The sequence below is a fragment of the Pelodiscus sinensis genome, chromosome 2 (assembly GCF_052426305.1).
Source record: "Pelodiscus sinensis isolate ZL-2025 chromosome 2, ASM5242630v1, whole genome shotgun sequence".
NCBI lineage: Eukaryota > Metazoa > Chordata > Testudines > Trionychidae > Pelodiscus > Pelodiscus sinensis.
The window spans coordinates 23,363,542-23,380,879 of record NC_143053.1 but is presented as its reverse complement, the minus strand read 5'-3'; the positions used below and the strand labels follow the sequence as shown (position 1 = coordinate 23,380,879).

The 17,338-nt window shown below is 38.5% G+C and overlaps 2 protein-coding genes across 2 annotated transcripts in view; one reads left to right on the top strand and one right to left on the bottom strand.

The window, feature by feature from the left end:
- MTBP (MDM2 binding protein) overlaps positions 1–8,694 on the top strand; it is a 54,328-nt gene extending 45,634 nt beyond the window's left edge. The window contains exons 20-22 of the mRNA XM_075920177.2: positions 3,988–4,101; positions 6,596–6,661; positions 8,319–8,694. Coding sequence (XP_075776292.2) covers positions 3,988–4,101; positions 6,596–6,661; positions 8,319–8,354 — 216 coding nt within the window. The 3' untranslated portion in view covers positions 8,355–8,694. The remainder of the gene's footprint in view (positions 1–3,987; positions 4,102–6,595; positions 6,662–8,318) is intronic.
- Positions 8,695–13,879: 5,185 nt separating this feature from the next.
- The window catches only part of SNTB1 (syntrophin beta 1), a 195,532-nt gene continuing 192,073 nt past the window's right edge, over positions 13,880–17,338 (bottom strand). Inside the window, exon 7 of the mRNA XM_006137515.5 lies at positions 13,880–16,734. Within this exon, the coding sequence (XP_006137577.3) occupies positions 16,642–16,734 (93 nt within the window). The 3' untranslated portion in view covers positions 13,880–16,641. The remainder of the gene's footprint in view (positions 16,735–17,338) is intronic.

The following is a 17,338-nucleotide window of genomic DNA, read 5'->3' as shown; positions in this document are numbered from 1 at the left end:
TACAGTATCCAAACAAAGAAAGAAATAGCAATAAATAACTTGTAAAAAGGGTGAAATAGAAATTAATATAAATTAGAAATTATGAAATATAGATAATTGATAAGGGAAGCCAGATATCAGGAAAGAATCCATGGTTGGCAGTACATAGGACAATAAGATTTTTTGGGTGGGGAGATTTATCAGGAACAAAAATCTTAGCAATGGTATAGGCCAGTGTTTCCCAATTGGTGCTCCATGGAACCCTGGGGTTCCGCGAGGAGCTGGCACTCCCCTGCTCCCTCTGAAAGAGAGAGATCCAGCTAGCCAACTTCTTAAAGAAACAGCACACTTGTTTCCCGTTCCTCCCTGGTGACACAGAGGCGTAACAAGGTGGGGGCTGAGGGGAACAGTTGATCCCGACCGGCACACTAGGGGGGTGCCAGACAGGGGTGGCCCCACGTGACCCACAGCAGGGAGGGAAGCACTTCCCTTCTCCAAAGGAGCCGGCATGCACTGCCTGAACAGCTGTGGCTGTGGCACCTGGCAACTTTAGTCCTGTGTCCTTTCTGCGTGGTGGGGGGGAAGTCAGGAGACCTGGGGCTGTGCAGCTCCAACTGTGCAGGCGGCGCGCTCTGCCCTGAGACTCCGTGCATCCTCCACCCTCGCAGGATGGCATCGCGCAAGTAAGTTGCTGGGGTGCAGCAGCCCCTGCTGTTCAGGCAGTGCTCATGCCAGCTGTTTGGGGAGGGGAAGTGCAGTCGCACAGTTCCCGGAACTCAGAGATGCTGCAGGAGTGCCAGGTACTGGTGCCCAGACTCCTCCCCCCCCACGAGTACCCTGTTCCCTGCCCCTACTAGCACTGTCCCCAGCACCCAGGAGCACCCTGTTCCTTGTCCCAGCACCTTGCCACCCACCTCAGTGTCCAGGAGGACCATGTTCCTGACCCCCCAGGACCCTGCCACCTGCCTCAGCATCCTGCCCCTACACTCCGCCACCTGTGCCAGCATCCTGACATCCCACCCAACAGCACCCTCTTCCCGGCCCCAGCACCCCCTAGCACCGTGTCCCGTGCCCCCACCAGCACAGCTGGGACCACATTAGTGAGGCTTGGGAGTTTTGGAGGTGTTTTGTTTTGTTTTTTTTTTTTTTGCATCTCACTTGTGTGGCCCCAGTTGACTTTTCTGTGGGTCAGTGACCCTTGACTCAAAACAGGTTCTCCTCCCCTCTAATAAATTAAGACAATGCTAAAACCTTTTGAGTTTGACATAATATTTCATTTAAAAATGAAGCCTTGCCAACAAGCGCCCAATTGGGGTCAAGCCCCCATCTCACTGCAGCATCATAACACTCCTAGACCACCTGACCCCAAATCTGAGCCTATCATACACTGGAACCCCCTGTCCTGAGCCTCTTACATTCCCAAACTCCTGCATCCCCACATCCTAAGTCTTCTGCCACAACACTCCTGCACCAGTTTAACAGTTATTTTGAGAGAAGGGTTTTCTCTCAAAATAACGCGTCTACACAGCGCGTTTTATTTCAAAATAGTGCTATTTTGAAATAGCACAATAATGCGATTATGCAAATGCAGCGCAAGATATTTAAATCCCGGCTTCATTTGCAACTCTGGTACGCCTACTTTGCATTCTTCTCTCGAGAAAAGAATGCAGTGTAGACATACCCATACTTACAACCTCCTTGCCCTGAGCCCCTCACATATCCAACCCAAACTCCTGCACCCTCATATCCACAAGTCTGTGGCTTGCTCGGCACCCCAACCTTCCACCTGAGCCCAACACTCTCCAGCCTGGAGCCTCCTCCCTGAGCCAGCATCCCCTTCTCCTGCATCAAAATTCCTTCCCAGAGCTTGCACTTCTCACCCCTTCCTACACCCAAATCTCTCATTCCCACCCCAGAGCCTGCACTTCCTGTCTCAACCCAGTGAGAGTGTATAAGGGCTGGGGCTAGCAAGTGATGGAGAGGAGAGGAACAGAGAGGATGGGGCCTCAAGGAAGGGGTGGGGTCTTGGAAGGAATGTGATTTTCATGCATTGGTGGGGATTTTCATGCATTGGTGGGTCCCTCTATATTCCCCCCCCCCCTTTTTTTGCTTGACAAACCTAGGGGTTCCTGGAAATTCTGAAAAGGGTTCCAAGGCCAAATAAAATTGGGAAACACTGGTATAGGCCGATTAATAGAAGGAGATGGTGCTATTTGTTAAAGATGGAGAAAAGGAATAAGTACTTGGAAACAAGCAGGATGATGTGTTTGTAACTAGAGCTGCCTGGAAATGGAAATCCATTCCTGTGGGGAAAAATTTACTTTGAAAAAAAAATCCATTCCAAATAGCAGCAAAAAGTTAAAAACATGAAATTTTTTCATAGAAAGGGATTTCCAGGAAAATTCCAACTTGTAAGACCCAAAATGTAGCTTTTTGGCTTTTTGCCTATAGAAAATGAAATTGACAAGCCTTCCCAGATGATTGCCAGATAGTGAGAACCTCAATTTTCCATCATTTCCCACACCCCCTAGTTTCCAGAGAGAACAGTAGGCTGCTGAAAATGTGGGGCAGGAAGAGAGCTGCGGAGCTCTGCTTCCTTGCCTCCCCCAAATCTGTTTGCCAGAAGGGCAACTGGGGCAGGAAAAGTACTGAGGTGCTGAAAGAGGGCAAATATTGTACCAGTATTCAAAATCAGCAGAAGATGAGTTGGGTAACTATAGGCTGGTTAGCCTGACATCAATCAAAGGCAAATAAATTGAGAACTCATTATGGGATTCAATAAAAAAAAAAAGATGGGGTTTATTATTATTATTTTTGTAAAAATGTATTATTATTATTTATTATATGCTAGTCGGAATGACTTATGGAAATAGGCTTTGCTGAACAATCCATATATCATTCTTTGATAAAAGTACAAGGTTAGTCAATAAAGGTAAATAAATGACAGTGTAAAATGTAAGATGTTTGACTTAATACTGCTCAACATTCTAACTGAAAAAAGACGACCTATCAATAAAGCCCACATTAAAAGCAGGCTAACTGACAGAGCTCCCAGTAGTCATCAGTGGAGAATCTCATCAAATGGAGGTTTCTATCTCCTATGGATTTCACAGAGATTGGCCTAGCCTCAGCTTTTGCATTAATGGTCTGATGTAATAGTGTAGTCAATTAACTGATTAACCGATATGCAAAAGCTTATAGGCTAATGCTATAGACTACACACATTCACCCCCTCATTCCTGCCAGTAAATTTTTAAGCAGGCTGGCCAGCAGCCCAGCTCAGTCCTGGCTTGTGCTAGGTCCAGGACCTACCCCCGCTGTGGCTCTGCATTTAAAGTGTATTAGGAGCTAGCCTGCCTCGTGCCCAGTCTGGGAGCTTAGCCCTCCCCCTGGACAGCAGCGTGGGGTGACAGGCAGCCGGTCTGCGAAAGGAGCTGTTTTTTAAACTGACCCCCCCTCGAGGACCAGCTCCTACATGGCACCCCATGCTGCTGCCTCCGATACAGAAGCAACAGTGCGACTCTGTGGAAGTGGGGCTAGAGCGCACTGGCTGCCAGTCCCAGCCCCGGAGACTATAGAATAGTTGAGTAACCAATAAGAATGAGGTTAGTCGACTATTCAATTAATTGATATTTAACGTCCCTATTTTAATTAATGCCTAGGGGTTACACAGTGTGTTCCATCTTCAGAACAGTATGTAAATGTTAACTAATCCTCAGCGCTCAGGTGAAGTTGATCTTCTCTTCATTTTCCAGATGACAGAAATGGAAACTCTGTTAAATAACTATGCCCAATGCTGCAAAATGAACTTGTACCAGAATCAAAGCTTGAACTGAGGATTTCCTGTCTTTTTAGTTCCATACTCAGTCCAGTTCACCAAGCTGCCTCCCTAAAAATCATCTTTGATGCAAAAGGGGAAGAAGTTATAGATGGCTTTATTCTTTAAAAGTGGGCTTGTTATGGAGATAATTGATCCTAATTCCTCAGTGTGCCTGTGTTGTTTCCCAGATGCTCAGGGAAGTGGTTGCTAAAACACTTAAGAAACATGGCATTGAAGAAAATCACAAATGCTTTGCGTCATGCAGCCAGCGTCTGTTTGAGATATCCAAGTTCTATTTAAAGGTACGTTTTCCCCCCCTCTTGCTCTCAACGTTTTATGTAGTTACTCTACCAAACCTAAATGCAGGGATCCCTGATCAAGATTGAAGGGTCCAAATACGATACCTTTTAAAAATATATTAAAATATATTTTAGCGTTATTTGCATCCTAATTGCTGAAAACTTTTTTGTAAAACTTTTGTAGAAGGAACCAGACCTAAATTTGTCTGCTCCTGGACATGTGAACTTATTTTTTGTGCTTCCAAGTTGAAGGGCAAATAAAATTATAAAACTGAACAAGAATCCTAATATCCCAAATATAATGAATGGGTAAATCTGATTTTAGGAGGTCCAGTCTTGACAGTGCCACTATTTCCTAGTTGGTAATATTAAGCAAATAAAATATTAAAGATTTTTTTTCTTCACTAATCAAGACCATATACTACATTTAGTTAGTGTATATTTTCAGGCATATATACTGGGAAGCTGTTGTGGAAGAAATTTTGAATTTCACTAGCAAACTTAGAGCAAGGGTTCACGTCACTGCAAGATATTTCTCATGTCTGTTTTTCAAACACTTTAATCTTTTAGTTTGGCAAATTGAATTGCATGTGAGGTGCTTATTTAAATGTGTTACTTCACACTGGAGCCACTGACCACCTATGACCATCTGTTGTTTCTATTTTACGTAAGAAAGGTTAGCAAGGCTTGTTCTTTGTAATTCATTTTCCCTCTCCAGTAAGACCATTAGGCCAAACCTTGACCTGTTTTTAAGATAGGGAAATTTCAGAAATGCAAGTTAAGCCCGTTTTTCCAGTGTATAATTGGGTGCATATGGTAAAGTGGAGTAGCTTGCACTTAGTTAATGTTGTGTAGGAGTAACATATCCCAAGGAGTCAGAACAATGAGATAGAGTAAGAAAAGCTATCAAGAAGATAGCATATGAGAGAATTTGTAGGGGTGGGAGAAGAACAAACAAGCAGATGCTTTATCTTACATTCTTCTGTTAGTTTTTTTGCTACATGGCCCTTCAACCATTTCTGTCACCTCTGTGTATAAATTGCAACTGCTTTGCACGCCTGTTTGACATTTAATGAATTCAGATTACGCTGCTTTACTGTTTGTACCCACTTGCATACATTTTCTGACCAACTTACACCAATCTATAGTAAATGCAATAGTAAATGCACTGGTATTTATAATCTATTGAACATGTCCTTGGTTTCAAAAGTAGTTTTATCAATGTCTTACATTGTGCTGCAGTTATTTTGTACTTTTTATTTGGATTCCCTCAATGGATAACAGCCAATCATCAGTCTGGAGACAAGTAAAGATCTCTTTTATCATCAAAAGCCCTCTCCTGACTTGACTTGCAGTAATAATCAGTCTCTTAACACTTTATGTATTTTTCTTCCCTTTTTAGAATCTAATCTAAACACTGATTGCAGAGGTTTTAAAAACTTTCCCTCACTTACCTAAAGCTTTAGGAAACCATTATGTTTCTTTTGTGATAATGAAGAGCATAGTCATTGCTCTGGACAAAGCCCATTGATTGCAAGGTGAAGAGAGGGATGTCAATAAACTTCATGCTGAGTCTGTAATCTTCACTTCTTGCTGTAATGTCCTTTCTCTCTCAACTGTTCCAAATCTATTGGCTGAAAAGGAGGAGCATTTGTGCAAGTGGCTGGAAATAGAGACACCATAACATTGCTCATTAAAGTACCTGTGAACTTTCTATAGAACTCCATAGTAATCCAACACCTTTCACCAGGCAGATTTGTGTTTTCAGTTACCCATAATTTTCAGCCTAAGTGACTTTGAAAGTCAGTAGGGTTTAGGCTCCAAGGTTACTTAAGCACTTTTGAAAATTTTACACCAGAGGTTTAGGGGACTGAATAGTAAAGGGAAAATTCTCTCCATATTATGGGTTTTCCACTGGGGTGAGACAATATTTTCCCCTTAAGCACGCAGGAAATGAACATGTTTAATTTGCTTTTCCCCTCCTACTGCATTCCTGCCCACTTGCTACATGTCAGACTCCAAAATAGAAAATCTTTTACCTGATGTGGTGGTTTCCTTTCTAGAGCTGATCTCTCTGTTTCATCTACCTTGATCACATTTATTTTGGAGGTCTGCCCTTGTTTGCAAGAGTGTGTTGTGTACGTATGGTTACACTTAAACGTTCCCTCGGGGCTCTAAGAATTTTGAAAAATGTATAGCATCTCTGCAGCTTTGGAAGCATTCGGGGGTAGAAAGGGCACGTCTAAACACCAAAACTTGAGTGACAAGTTTGGATGGCCCCTTGTAATTTTAGGGAGAAGCACAACCTATTGTTAATGGACTGAGAGAGAGGGTAATTCTCAGAAAATAAATGATTAATCATTTTTTCACAGTTAGGGAGCCCTAGTTGATCCTCAATGAGAGAAAGTCTGTACAGGTAATTTTAATGTAAGCATCAATTCCAGAGGTTCCAGATAGTCTGGCTTCAGTTCTGTACAATGATGTGTTCTCGCTCTAGGATCTGAAAACTTCCAGGGGACTCTTTGATGAAATGAAGAAAACAGCAAACAATAACGCTAAACAGGTAACCTTATTCCTGTTCTTCCTGTTTTTCCTGTTCTGTTCTGGAAATGTGTTCTTCGTATTTGGCAGTGTGAAATATGATTCACTGTACTGAGAGTTGGCACATGACTCTAATGGGTGAACAAAGAAGACCATCTGTTTTCTATGTTTTCTACTATGTATTGTAGAGTCCTTTGGAGGTTAGTCCCCTCAGTGCAAAATCCAGTGGCAGATGTTGACTTGCTATTGAAACTGTTCTAATAAGGGTTGCACTGTCAGAGAGAGAAATTTGAAGCACGAAAAAAGACTCCAAACTTTCCTTCACGTTAGTGAGAAAAATGTGTACATGCTCTTTTGTGTCTCAGAGGAGTTGCTGCACTAAGGGACCTTGAGGGGCAGTCTTCATTCCCTCTGCTGATTAGGATAGTCTCTTTCTGTTCAAGGATACTGAAACAAGAAAGGGCCTATTATGTTATAAAAAGAAATGCAGTGGCTCTAAATGAAGAATTATAAAAATGGTAGAGCAAAGCTCTGGGAATAACTATAAATGGACACCTGAGGGAATGCTGACTGGGCTTGTGTGGGTCTCAGGAGGATTTGTGATTTTTAATATGAGAAAAGTGCTGGGAGAAAATATTCCCCCAACCAGAAATTTATCTGTTTGAGTCATATCCTGGATACCTCATTAAAGAAACTGTAATGACGATTAGCACTGTGGAATGTTGCCATTTTTTGTTCTCTATACTGTAAAATAAAATTTAAGGATTTGGTTGGTTCGTTCCCATCACAAAACCGTTAGAGAAAGAGGGGCTAACTGAGCGGAAAACTACAAAATCACACCATGGAGTTTCTCCGAGATCGTTATTCAGGCTCAGTGTTTGCCCCATATTACCCTCATGTAGAACAGATTTACCCCCTAGCACACAAATAGTAAAGGATAGATAGTAAGCCAGGGATACTCATGCATCATACCCTTGCACCTCCAACCTAGCTCTGGCTGTAGCAACAGTCTGCATGGTAATGCCCGCAAATTTATCTGTTTGAAAAGAGGGATCTCAGTTTCCCAGATTGGGAAATAGGCCTCATTGTAAGTCAGTCATAGAACCAAGCATTATATTTTAGGATGTTCTGTCTGCCAGGCCATGCTGCATTTCCTGCTCTGTAACAACTTACAGGGCCTTAATGTGCCACAATCTTGCTAATGAATCAGCATTGAGTTATGATTGGCCATCCAGTTGGAGGAATAGCAACAGCTACAGACGTAGGTACAGCAGTGAAACAAAACATTTGTTCTTCAGTTTATAAAACAGGAAATTGTTCAAAATGAAAACATGGAGTGTTTAGAATTGAGGGTATACTTTGCTACCAGTGCACAGAGATATGGGAGTATATTATGTCAACTTTTGAGCCCTAGAGGTACCCTTTTTAAATGCAAGAAATTCTTTGGTATTGAAAAATTCCAAGAATTGTATTTTAATAATACAACAATATAGTAATAACTATGTCTGCTCTATATACTGAACAAATTGATTTCTCCTTGTAAAAATATTATCTATTCAAGCATCTGCTAACAGTAAACTTTATTATACTTGCTCAATCTATAACATTGTAGAAAGTTTTGTTTTTGTTCTTGAAATTAAATCAACTTTGAAAATCTGTTTTCTCCTTTATTTTTATAGGTGATTGAATGGGTTCTGGAAAAGACTAACAAGTAATGATGATGGTGGATCATTGTATACAAATGGAGTTTGCATCCCCTTCTCAGACTTCATAACGAAAATAGTGCAATACAACAAAAGTATAAAGCCAGGTAACAGGAACGAGAAAAGAGAACATAAAACACTTGGTTCATAGATTTAATTCCCAAGTCCAATAGTATGTTGTGGCCTTTAGATATTTTATATTCAGTGGGTTTTTTTAAATCTGCAATGAACATTGCATTTTATACTATATGCATATTTATAGATTTTGTTTAAGATTTTCATAGACATTTTTATGTATTGTACAGTTTTTATTTTAGATTTAATAAATTCAAATTTGACTGTAATAACAAAACTGTTTTTATTTCTTCTCTTTTCACAATCTTCAAGAAAAAGCAATTGTTCCATACATGACTAGTTTTTGGTTTTCAAATAAGTTAACTGAAAATGTTTATAGTGCAACAAAACTTTCACATTTTATAATTTAAATAGCTATAATTGGTTATTTTTCTGAAGATTAATGTGACTATAGTTAGAGCTGAAGTCATAGTAAGAGCTCCAATTTTAGCATAAAATATTAAGGGAGTTTGTTTTAAATGAACCCGAAATCTAACAGACAATTTATAAACTTAAAAAACAACAAATGGTCTGGTAGCAGTTATTGTTTTATGCCAGCAGTTCAAAAAAAGAGCCTTCAGTAAAATGGCTTGTAAAACTTAATCCAGAAGAAAGGTGCTTGTACCATGTCTTTCAAACTCATGGGTTTCCAGTATCAGTTCTCATTTCTTTTCTAAGAATTTGATATTTTAAATATGTTGCTAGAATCCCATTGATGAGAGTTCCTGAAATTGAGAGCAGTGGCTACCTAAACAGAGCAAGAACTATTGTGTCTGTGAAAATGACGGAGACTGACCCATGCTGCTTTAAAAGGGACACTGCCAGATTTACAAATAATTTAACAGAAAATAAAATCCTTATCAATGTTACCTTTAAATTAAAATTGTCTTACACCACCCACCATTCCGTTAGGAGAGGGAATAAGTGATGCCAGTCCTAGGTATCTTTACACTGATATAACAACATCCATAGTAGCAGATATGGCAATTTAACTATTTTGGAATTAAAATCACTCCGCTAATAGAAATGTTTGTACGGGTACAAAATCTGTAGCAGAGGCTTCCCAGTGAAAAGCTACACTAGTATAGGCAAATCCATTGTATAGCAGGGCTGGGGCAAGCTGTGGCCCAGGGGCTGGTTCTGGCCTGCTTAACACTTTGATCCAGCTCATGGACTGGATCTGGTCACTTTCTATTTATAATCTGCTGTCCGTGCCACCACATTTCCAGGCTTTGGCAAACACATTAGGATCCTATTTAAATGACTCATGACTCCTGGTCACGGCACTACCTTGGCAGGGACCAGAGCCATGAGCCTTTTAAATAGCTGGAGCAGCTACCAGGTAACGAGGTAGTGGCAAGAGCTGTGTTTTTAATTCAAAACTTCTGGCCTATGCAAATCTGGGGGGAGACTAGTCCTTAGCCCCACCCCTTCTGCCTCAGGCCCCTCTCCTCCCATGACCAACTACCAAAATTCATTAAGTGGGGTCCCACTGTGAAAATTATTGCCCAACCCTGCTGAATAGTGTACCTACAGAAGGGTGTTTGTACTGCCTTAACTATATTGGTATAAAGGCAACACTTTTTTTCTGTGTAGAGTTGGTAGTCAACTGAGATTTTAGGTGTTGGCTTCTTTTGAAAACTCAAGTAACTCATTAAAATTAGATGGCAAACTCTGAGCTGAGTGGGAGTCTTGTTTGTACAATGCCTATAGAGTGGGTCTTTAGATGCTGCCATGATACACACAGCAATAATGGTAATAATACTTTTCAGTGTAGATAACAGAAATAAACTAGTCAGTTTCACTTGTGTTCCATATTCAGTTAATTTTGCGGTTATTTTTTGATGTCTTAGGGCAATGCTATAATGTTGAGTTTCTCACACAGTTTAAAATGTTTCATTTAAAAAAAATACATGGAAATATTTTTACTGTTCCAACTTTTATAAAGGTTTTATTTTGTTTACTGAAGCTAAATCTTATGCTAAATTTAACATGGCATTCTGTCTTCATATACCTAATAGTATTTTAGCAAAGGTTTGGTGGAAGCAGGATGTTACCTACCATAATGAAGGTAGACCTTAATTTACACTTGTAGTGTTACAATGAAACAAAACTAAAAAATGACATTTGGGTTACTGGCAGAAAATATTTTAGTGTTTCTTATTCTAAACAAGGAATGATCAAGTCTTAAAATTTATCACTGTGTTTAAATTAAAAATACATATACAAAACTACTGTTATATTTGATACCATATGGCTTAGTTATTATACTACCTTATTCGCATTTGATACTTTTCTGGTTTTACCCTGTAATGATGTCAGCTATTAGACAGTAATTAAGTTTCTATATATAATTTTAATGAGACTTCATTAAAGTAAGTCCAATTTTAAGAGCATAAGTTGTTTGTGCGACTGCAATCTATTAGGTATTTCTTTATAGATTAAAGAACCCTTGAATGCAGATGTGCAATTTTTTAAATGTTTAATTATGAATGTATAAAGATTTTGCATCTGGAAATTCCATTACGTTAAATTTAAGTTAGTAACCTCAATTTCAAAACAAACAGTGCTCTTACTCTTTAACAAACCTTAATTTTATAATGTAGCTTTTGGAAGTTGCGTTTTCTTTTTAATACTGGTAGGGCTTTCTGCGTATGTTCATAGCTGAAAATGTATAGTCATTCTGTAAATTGAATTAATTGTTATGCAGGAGTTAACCTGCAGGTAGCAGGGCCAAATTTCTACATTTTGTAAAATGGTTGAGGCTTGCTACCATGATTAAGCAAAACCTTATTTATGAAATTGATTCATAACTTTATATTGAGTGATACAAATATTGCATTTGTATCATTCAGTATAAAGTGTAGAATTTTGGCCTTGCTACCTGCAGGTTAAATCCTGCAACCTGGCTTGCACAAAATGGGAAGCAAGTCCTATTCTGCCAATAGAGAGTTATTTGCCACCCTTTCTTTTCATGCTGCACTGGTGTGGGATGATGAAGCAATGGTGTGTGACTGCACAGTGTGAAGAGTTTACTTCCTGCAGTGCAAGAGTACCTGAAACACAGTTTTCACATTTAAATATGATTTAATGTGGTGCAAAACATGCCTCAGAGGCAGGAGCTATTTAATTCTGCTCTAACAAGTTATTTTCCTTAATTATATCTATGGTACATACACATAGGATTTGTAACTAGACTAAAATACAGTTAACAGCATTTCAGTTTTTGATGGGGAGGGGGGAACTGCTCCATTTTGAGGAAAAGATGTAATCCTTGTTATTTTATAAGCATGTTTAATTTCATTATCTAAGATTTTGCAATTGGTGCAATTTAAAAATCAAAATCTTGCTGATATTTTTTTAGCAATTAACTTAGATGTCATCATGGATAATGCTTTTGAGTATAAGTTTCCCTTTGAATTAAAAAACTTTTATAATTGAATACATTTTTCAGTTACCTTTAATATGATTGTTTTATCCTCTGCTGGCAAAATATTGAACCAGTGCTATTTCATTACTATGGCATTTATATGAAAGCAAAGCTTATCTTTTCATTATTTTTCTAACTTGTAAGCAAAAAGATGGTGTTATTGTTGAGCATGTACAATTGGCCCATAAAAATGACAAGTGATGTGAAAACACACCACTCCATCTCCTTTTAGAAATAGGAATATTTTCTTTCAGCTGGAGAGAGCGTACAGTAGTTTCATTAGTTGGCAAAGATTTTTGATTAATGTTATGTGGTAGTGATTTACCTGACAATGCATAAAAAGGCTTTTCATTATTTTACAATGGACACTTAAGAAAAATACTAGTTACTTTTAAGTACAAAGCATCCATCTACATTCAAAAGATCTTTTAAAGTGAGCAACTCCTACCAAATGTTTTACTACTGTGAAAATGACTTTTATTGCTTTTTTGTGGGATTCTGGGGAAGGATCTATTAGCTATTCACATGATCTAGACATGTTCTTCCTTTACATACATATTGTATTTTCCAAGGACCAAAAGGTTTCGAGTCAGTATATTTCCCTAACAGATTATATCAGTTTTATTTTCTGTGATACACAGTAGATGGTAGTACTTTACCTTCTGTATAGATGCTTCAGTCTTGCTACTATTAGTGATATTTCTGTATAGGTTTTACAATTAAAGAATATTATATTTAGGGTAAAATTTTGTCATTCACCAATATAAAGGTCCCCTCTTTCCCCTTAAGTTTCTGCATGGGAAAGCCATTCTGAACTAAACGGAACACTTTCCCTCAGAAACTATAATATAATTCAATGACCAACCTTTATAGACCAGAGGCATTGTTTGCTTTTCTAATTAAGGCATTATTTGAAAATTTGAACAGTGAGAGGAAACCAAATCCTCTTTTCCCAGCCACTTGTTTTGATTAAAATGAAGTGTTTAAAAGCAGTGATTTCCCTCTCACTACACCAGGTAGACAGATACTTCAGGAACTCTACTGGGGAAAACAAAGAAGCTACGTCTACACTGGCCCCTTTTCCGGAAGGGGCATGTAAATTTCACTAGTCGTCGTAGGGAAATGCGCGGGGGATTTAAATATCCCCCGCGGCATTTAAATAAAAATGTCCGCCGCTTTTTTCCGGCTTTTAAAAAAGCCGGAAAAGAGCGTCTAGACTGGCCCCGATCCTCCGGAAAAAGTGCCCTTTTCCGGAGGCTCTTATTCCTACTTTGAAGTAAGAATAAGACCCTCCGGAAAAGGGCGCTTTTTCCGGAGGATCGGGGCCAGTCTAGACGCTCTTTTCCGGCTTTTTTAAAAGCCGGAAAAAAGCGGTGGACATTTTTATTTAAATGCCGCGGGGGATATTTAAATCCCCCGCGCATTTCCCTACGACGACTAGTGAAATTTACATGCCCCTTCCGGAAAAGGGGCCAGTGTAGACGTAGCCAGAGAGTTTAGTACTTGTGAAAGGTCCTATTGGAACCCAGGAAATGGACGGGCTTATGACAGGTTCTAGAAAGATTTCTCACAGACACTGCAGATTTCCTCACACTGCTGCACATCTGCCTTGAATGACCTTGGAGTAATACTACTGCCTTTTCCTTTTTGTCCTGGGTGACCAGAGAGACTGCCAATAGAGGTGCATGCTATGATGTGCTTTGTTGTCCATTAGGAACTGGACTGAGACCCTTAGCTTCTTTCACAGGCCAACAAACCCACTGCATATTACTAATGCTGGATTTTGTCTACAATTTAAAAAGCATGCGTAAAGAACATTGTCCTTTCTATAAATATAATCCATTTTAAACCAGATGAAGCAGTGTTTTTTCATGTAATTACATTTTAGTAATTGCTTAAGAATTCAGTATAATGTTACCTGAAACTAGAAATGGTGTAAATACGGAATTCCAAATAGCCTATTGTACAAATTAAGCTCACCTCACAAAAAAAATCAAATAAATGACTTTTATTAAATATATTCTTTTCCTCTAAAATATAAACTATGCTCTTATAAATGTGGAGTAGGCCCATATTTTCTTAATGCAATCCAAATATGAATCACTCCAAAATCTGTAAATGATGAAGAAATAACATTTGTAATTACCATAATTTTAATTTGTCTATAAATATATAATATGAACTTTCTTTGAAAACTATTTAGTTATTCACTTATACTTCATATTGTACTGAGCACCTTAGATTACGTACTTTGTAATTTAATTATTGAAACAAAAATGAATTTTGATTATTTACAATGAACATACATGTTTATATAACATTCCAGTGACTTTAAAGGAATAAGGACACAGTGCAGTATAATTATATATGCATTGACTCTTATCCACAATACGCAGGATGCTGCTTTAATCTTTGCAATGTCTAGAGGAACATGGATCCAAATTCAAAAAACTCTTGTTCTTAGACAAAAACACATTGCATTGCATGATCTAAGTTTTCAAGGGAGATGCCTCCTTCGTTAAATTCACATATCTTGGTATTTACTTTTTGATATACTTTGCATAGGCTTTTATTGAAATATGATTCTGTAATCAAAGGTTATCTCCCTGAAAGAGCTAACCCTACAAAGCATGCATATCTTAATCAGAAGAGATAAAAATTCCTCCATAGATAACTGTGTGAATGGAAAATACTGGCAAATTATTTAATATTTATTTATTTTTGGGTATAAAGTAAGTTTTAATTCCTTATATAAGTTCCATTAAGCTAGAAATTAACATTACTAAACAGTCAAATTGCTTTCAGGAATTTTTTGAAGATTACCATATGTCCATACTGTTCCAAAATTACCCTCTCTGTCAGGTATAATATTTTCCAAGTGTTAGTACAGTGTTCGTAAATTCAGCCTGGCATCTCCTTAACATTTTAAAATGAGTATTTTTATTACTAATTAACATATATATGAAAAACTACTATAAATTAAACCTTTATATATGTGGAAACAGATCTGATTTATTTATTGTGCTCAAGAGATCAACTGAAAGCAATTAAAATGGAATCAAATGGTTTTATTATTTAGTAGGAGAGGCGCCTTTTTTTTTTTTTGCCAATTGAGTGACATCTAAATTAAAACTTACTTTACTTGTAAAGGTAAAAAGAAATACGAATCATTGCAGTGTTACAACTGACTTTCTGCAAGCAATCACTTTTATGACTTCTGATTGTTTATAAAACCCTGACTTGCAAAAGGTGGCTTTAGTGTCAAAACATGAATATCTATTTCAAAGAGTTAGTTCTGTTGCAGCTTAAAGTAGTATAAATTCTACTTTATCAACAGTTTTTCAGTTCACCCCTACTGAATTCTCAGGCCACTTTTTGTATCTCAAATGCATTTTTAAACAAATGATGACAGAATTATACATTTCTTAATTAAATCTGTTTCAATGAAATTGATTTAGCAGCAGGACATTCTAGGTCACAATGTTAAGTTGGGCACAATAACATCTCTAATGGGTAACATTTTCAGAAGCTCTGAAATCCAATTTTGAAAAGTGACTAGGTACATCTAACCATCAGTGGGACTTGGGCTCTTAGGTTAGTTCTTTTTAAAAGTTTACCCTGTGTGCTCATAAGTTAAGGACACTTGAATACGCCCCTTTGTGCTCTCTTGTTTTTAACAGACTATTCAACAAAAGTCCTGTAAATGTTGCTGCTTTGATGTCCTCTACAGGAACGTGCACAAATGCTCATTAAAGACAGGCCATTTGAAAATACCCCTCAACGCTCTAATGTGGGTGCTGGGCTGTTCACTAAGGACTTTTTTGCTGCTTTACAGAAGCATTTCTCAACCGGGGTCCACCAAAATAAACCAGAGAGCAGGCTTAGTGTCAGGCTCATTGAAAGCCAAGCAACTTAGCTTTAAGGGGTCCCTTGTCCCGTGAGGCCCTGGGCAATGCCCTGATTGCTACCTCTAACGCTGGCCCTGGCGTTAGAAAGGAAATCTACTAGAAAGGAGAGAAGCAGTTGTTGGAGCACAGGAAGGCTGGGGAGTTTTAATTGCATGTTTGGTGGGATGGCCTCAAACAGAAGGAAGGTTGATAACTCCTGCTTTAGAACATCCTACCAGAGAACAGGCACATACAACATACCTGGAGCTCCCTCTCATGGGAGAGCATGTCATTTAAATTAAATTGGGATAAAATATGTTGTTGATTTTTTTTCTTAGGTGGGGTCTCTTAATGGAAAAGTATCCACTTCACATAGTACTAAAAAAATTTAAGAAAAAAAATCAAGCCTTATTCTGAATCACAACTGATTAGTGCCCGGTCTTGCATCTGCTTAGCCCTTACTTACTCTATATAAACAAACACATTAAAATAGGCACGATTTTATGATTTTGAAATGTCAACACATACAGTACTATATTCATTTCCACTGTATAGTATGCGGTTTTAAATTACTAACATTGTAAAATTCCATTTTTGCCACTATGTACAATGAGCTATGTTGTTGTCTCCTGCAACTGATAGTGATTTCAATAACTGTTCTGAATCTGAAATCAGTTGGTCTTTTTTGGAGTATGCCTCCTTTGTAGTTGATCAAAACGAAGGCGGGGCTTTGGAGACTCACCAGAGCCGAAGCCCCTGCATTGAACTCCAATCTTTTGTACACTGCTAGCAGCTATAGATGTCTTCTATTGATTGTACTTCAGATTAGCGTGACAGCTTCATTTTTCTTTTAGGAAACAGATGTAACTTACGCCACCAAACCAAGTCTCGTAATCTTAGCTGAAAGGAATGAATGAATGATGAACACAATTGGCTTTGGACAAGAATGAAGGTCCAGTTGCTGAAATTAGAAAAGAGATTGAGTTAGTGGTTGTGCAGATCACAGAGCACTGATAAAACTAGAAGTCATTTACCGATTATTTACTTGATTTATTACCTGCTAATATTTTTATAGCTATCAGATAAAAGAAACAGCACTTTATCATGTCCATCACACTGCATCTTCTTTTTCTATAGCTTGTCTTGTTGCAAATACTCAGGTCATTAAGACTAATCAATGTCCCTGGCAAGGTGCAAAAATCCTAGAGCTACAGAGTTTGCTTTCTGATGAGTCTAGAAACTGAACACTCAGGCTGTGTCTAGACTGGCCAGTTTTTCCGGAAAATCAGCCGCTTTTCCGGAAAAACTTGCCAGCTGTCTACACTGGCCGCATGAATTTCCGCAAAAGCACTGACTTCCTACTGTAAGAAATCAGTGCTTCTTGCGGAAATACTATTCTGCTCCCGTTCAGGCAAAAGTCCCTTTTGCGCAAAACTTTTGCGCAAAAGGCCAGTGTAGACAGCTGAGATTTGTTTTCCGCAAAAAAGTCCCAATTGCGAAAATGGCGATTGGGGCTTTTTTGTGGAAAAGCGCATCTAGATTGGCCATGGACGCTTTTCCGCAAA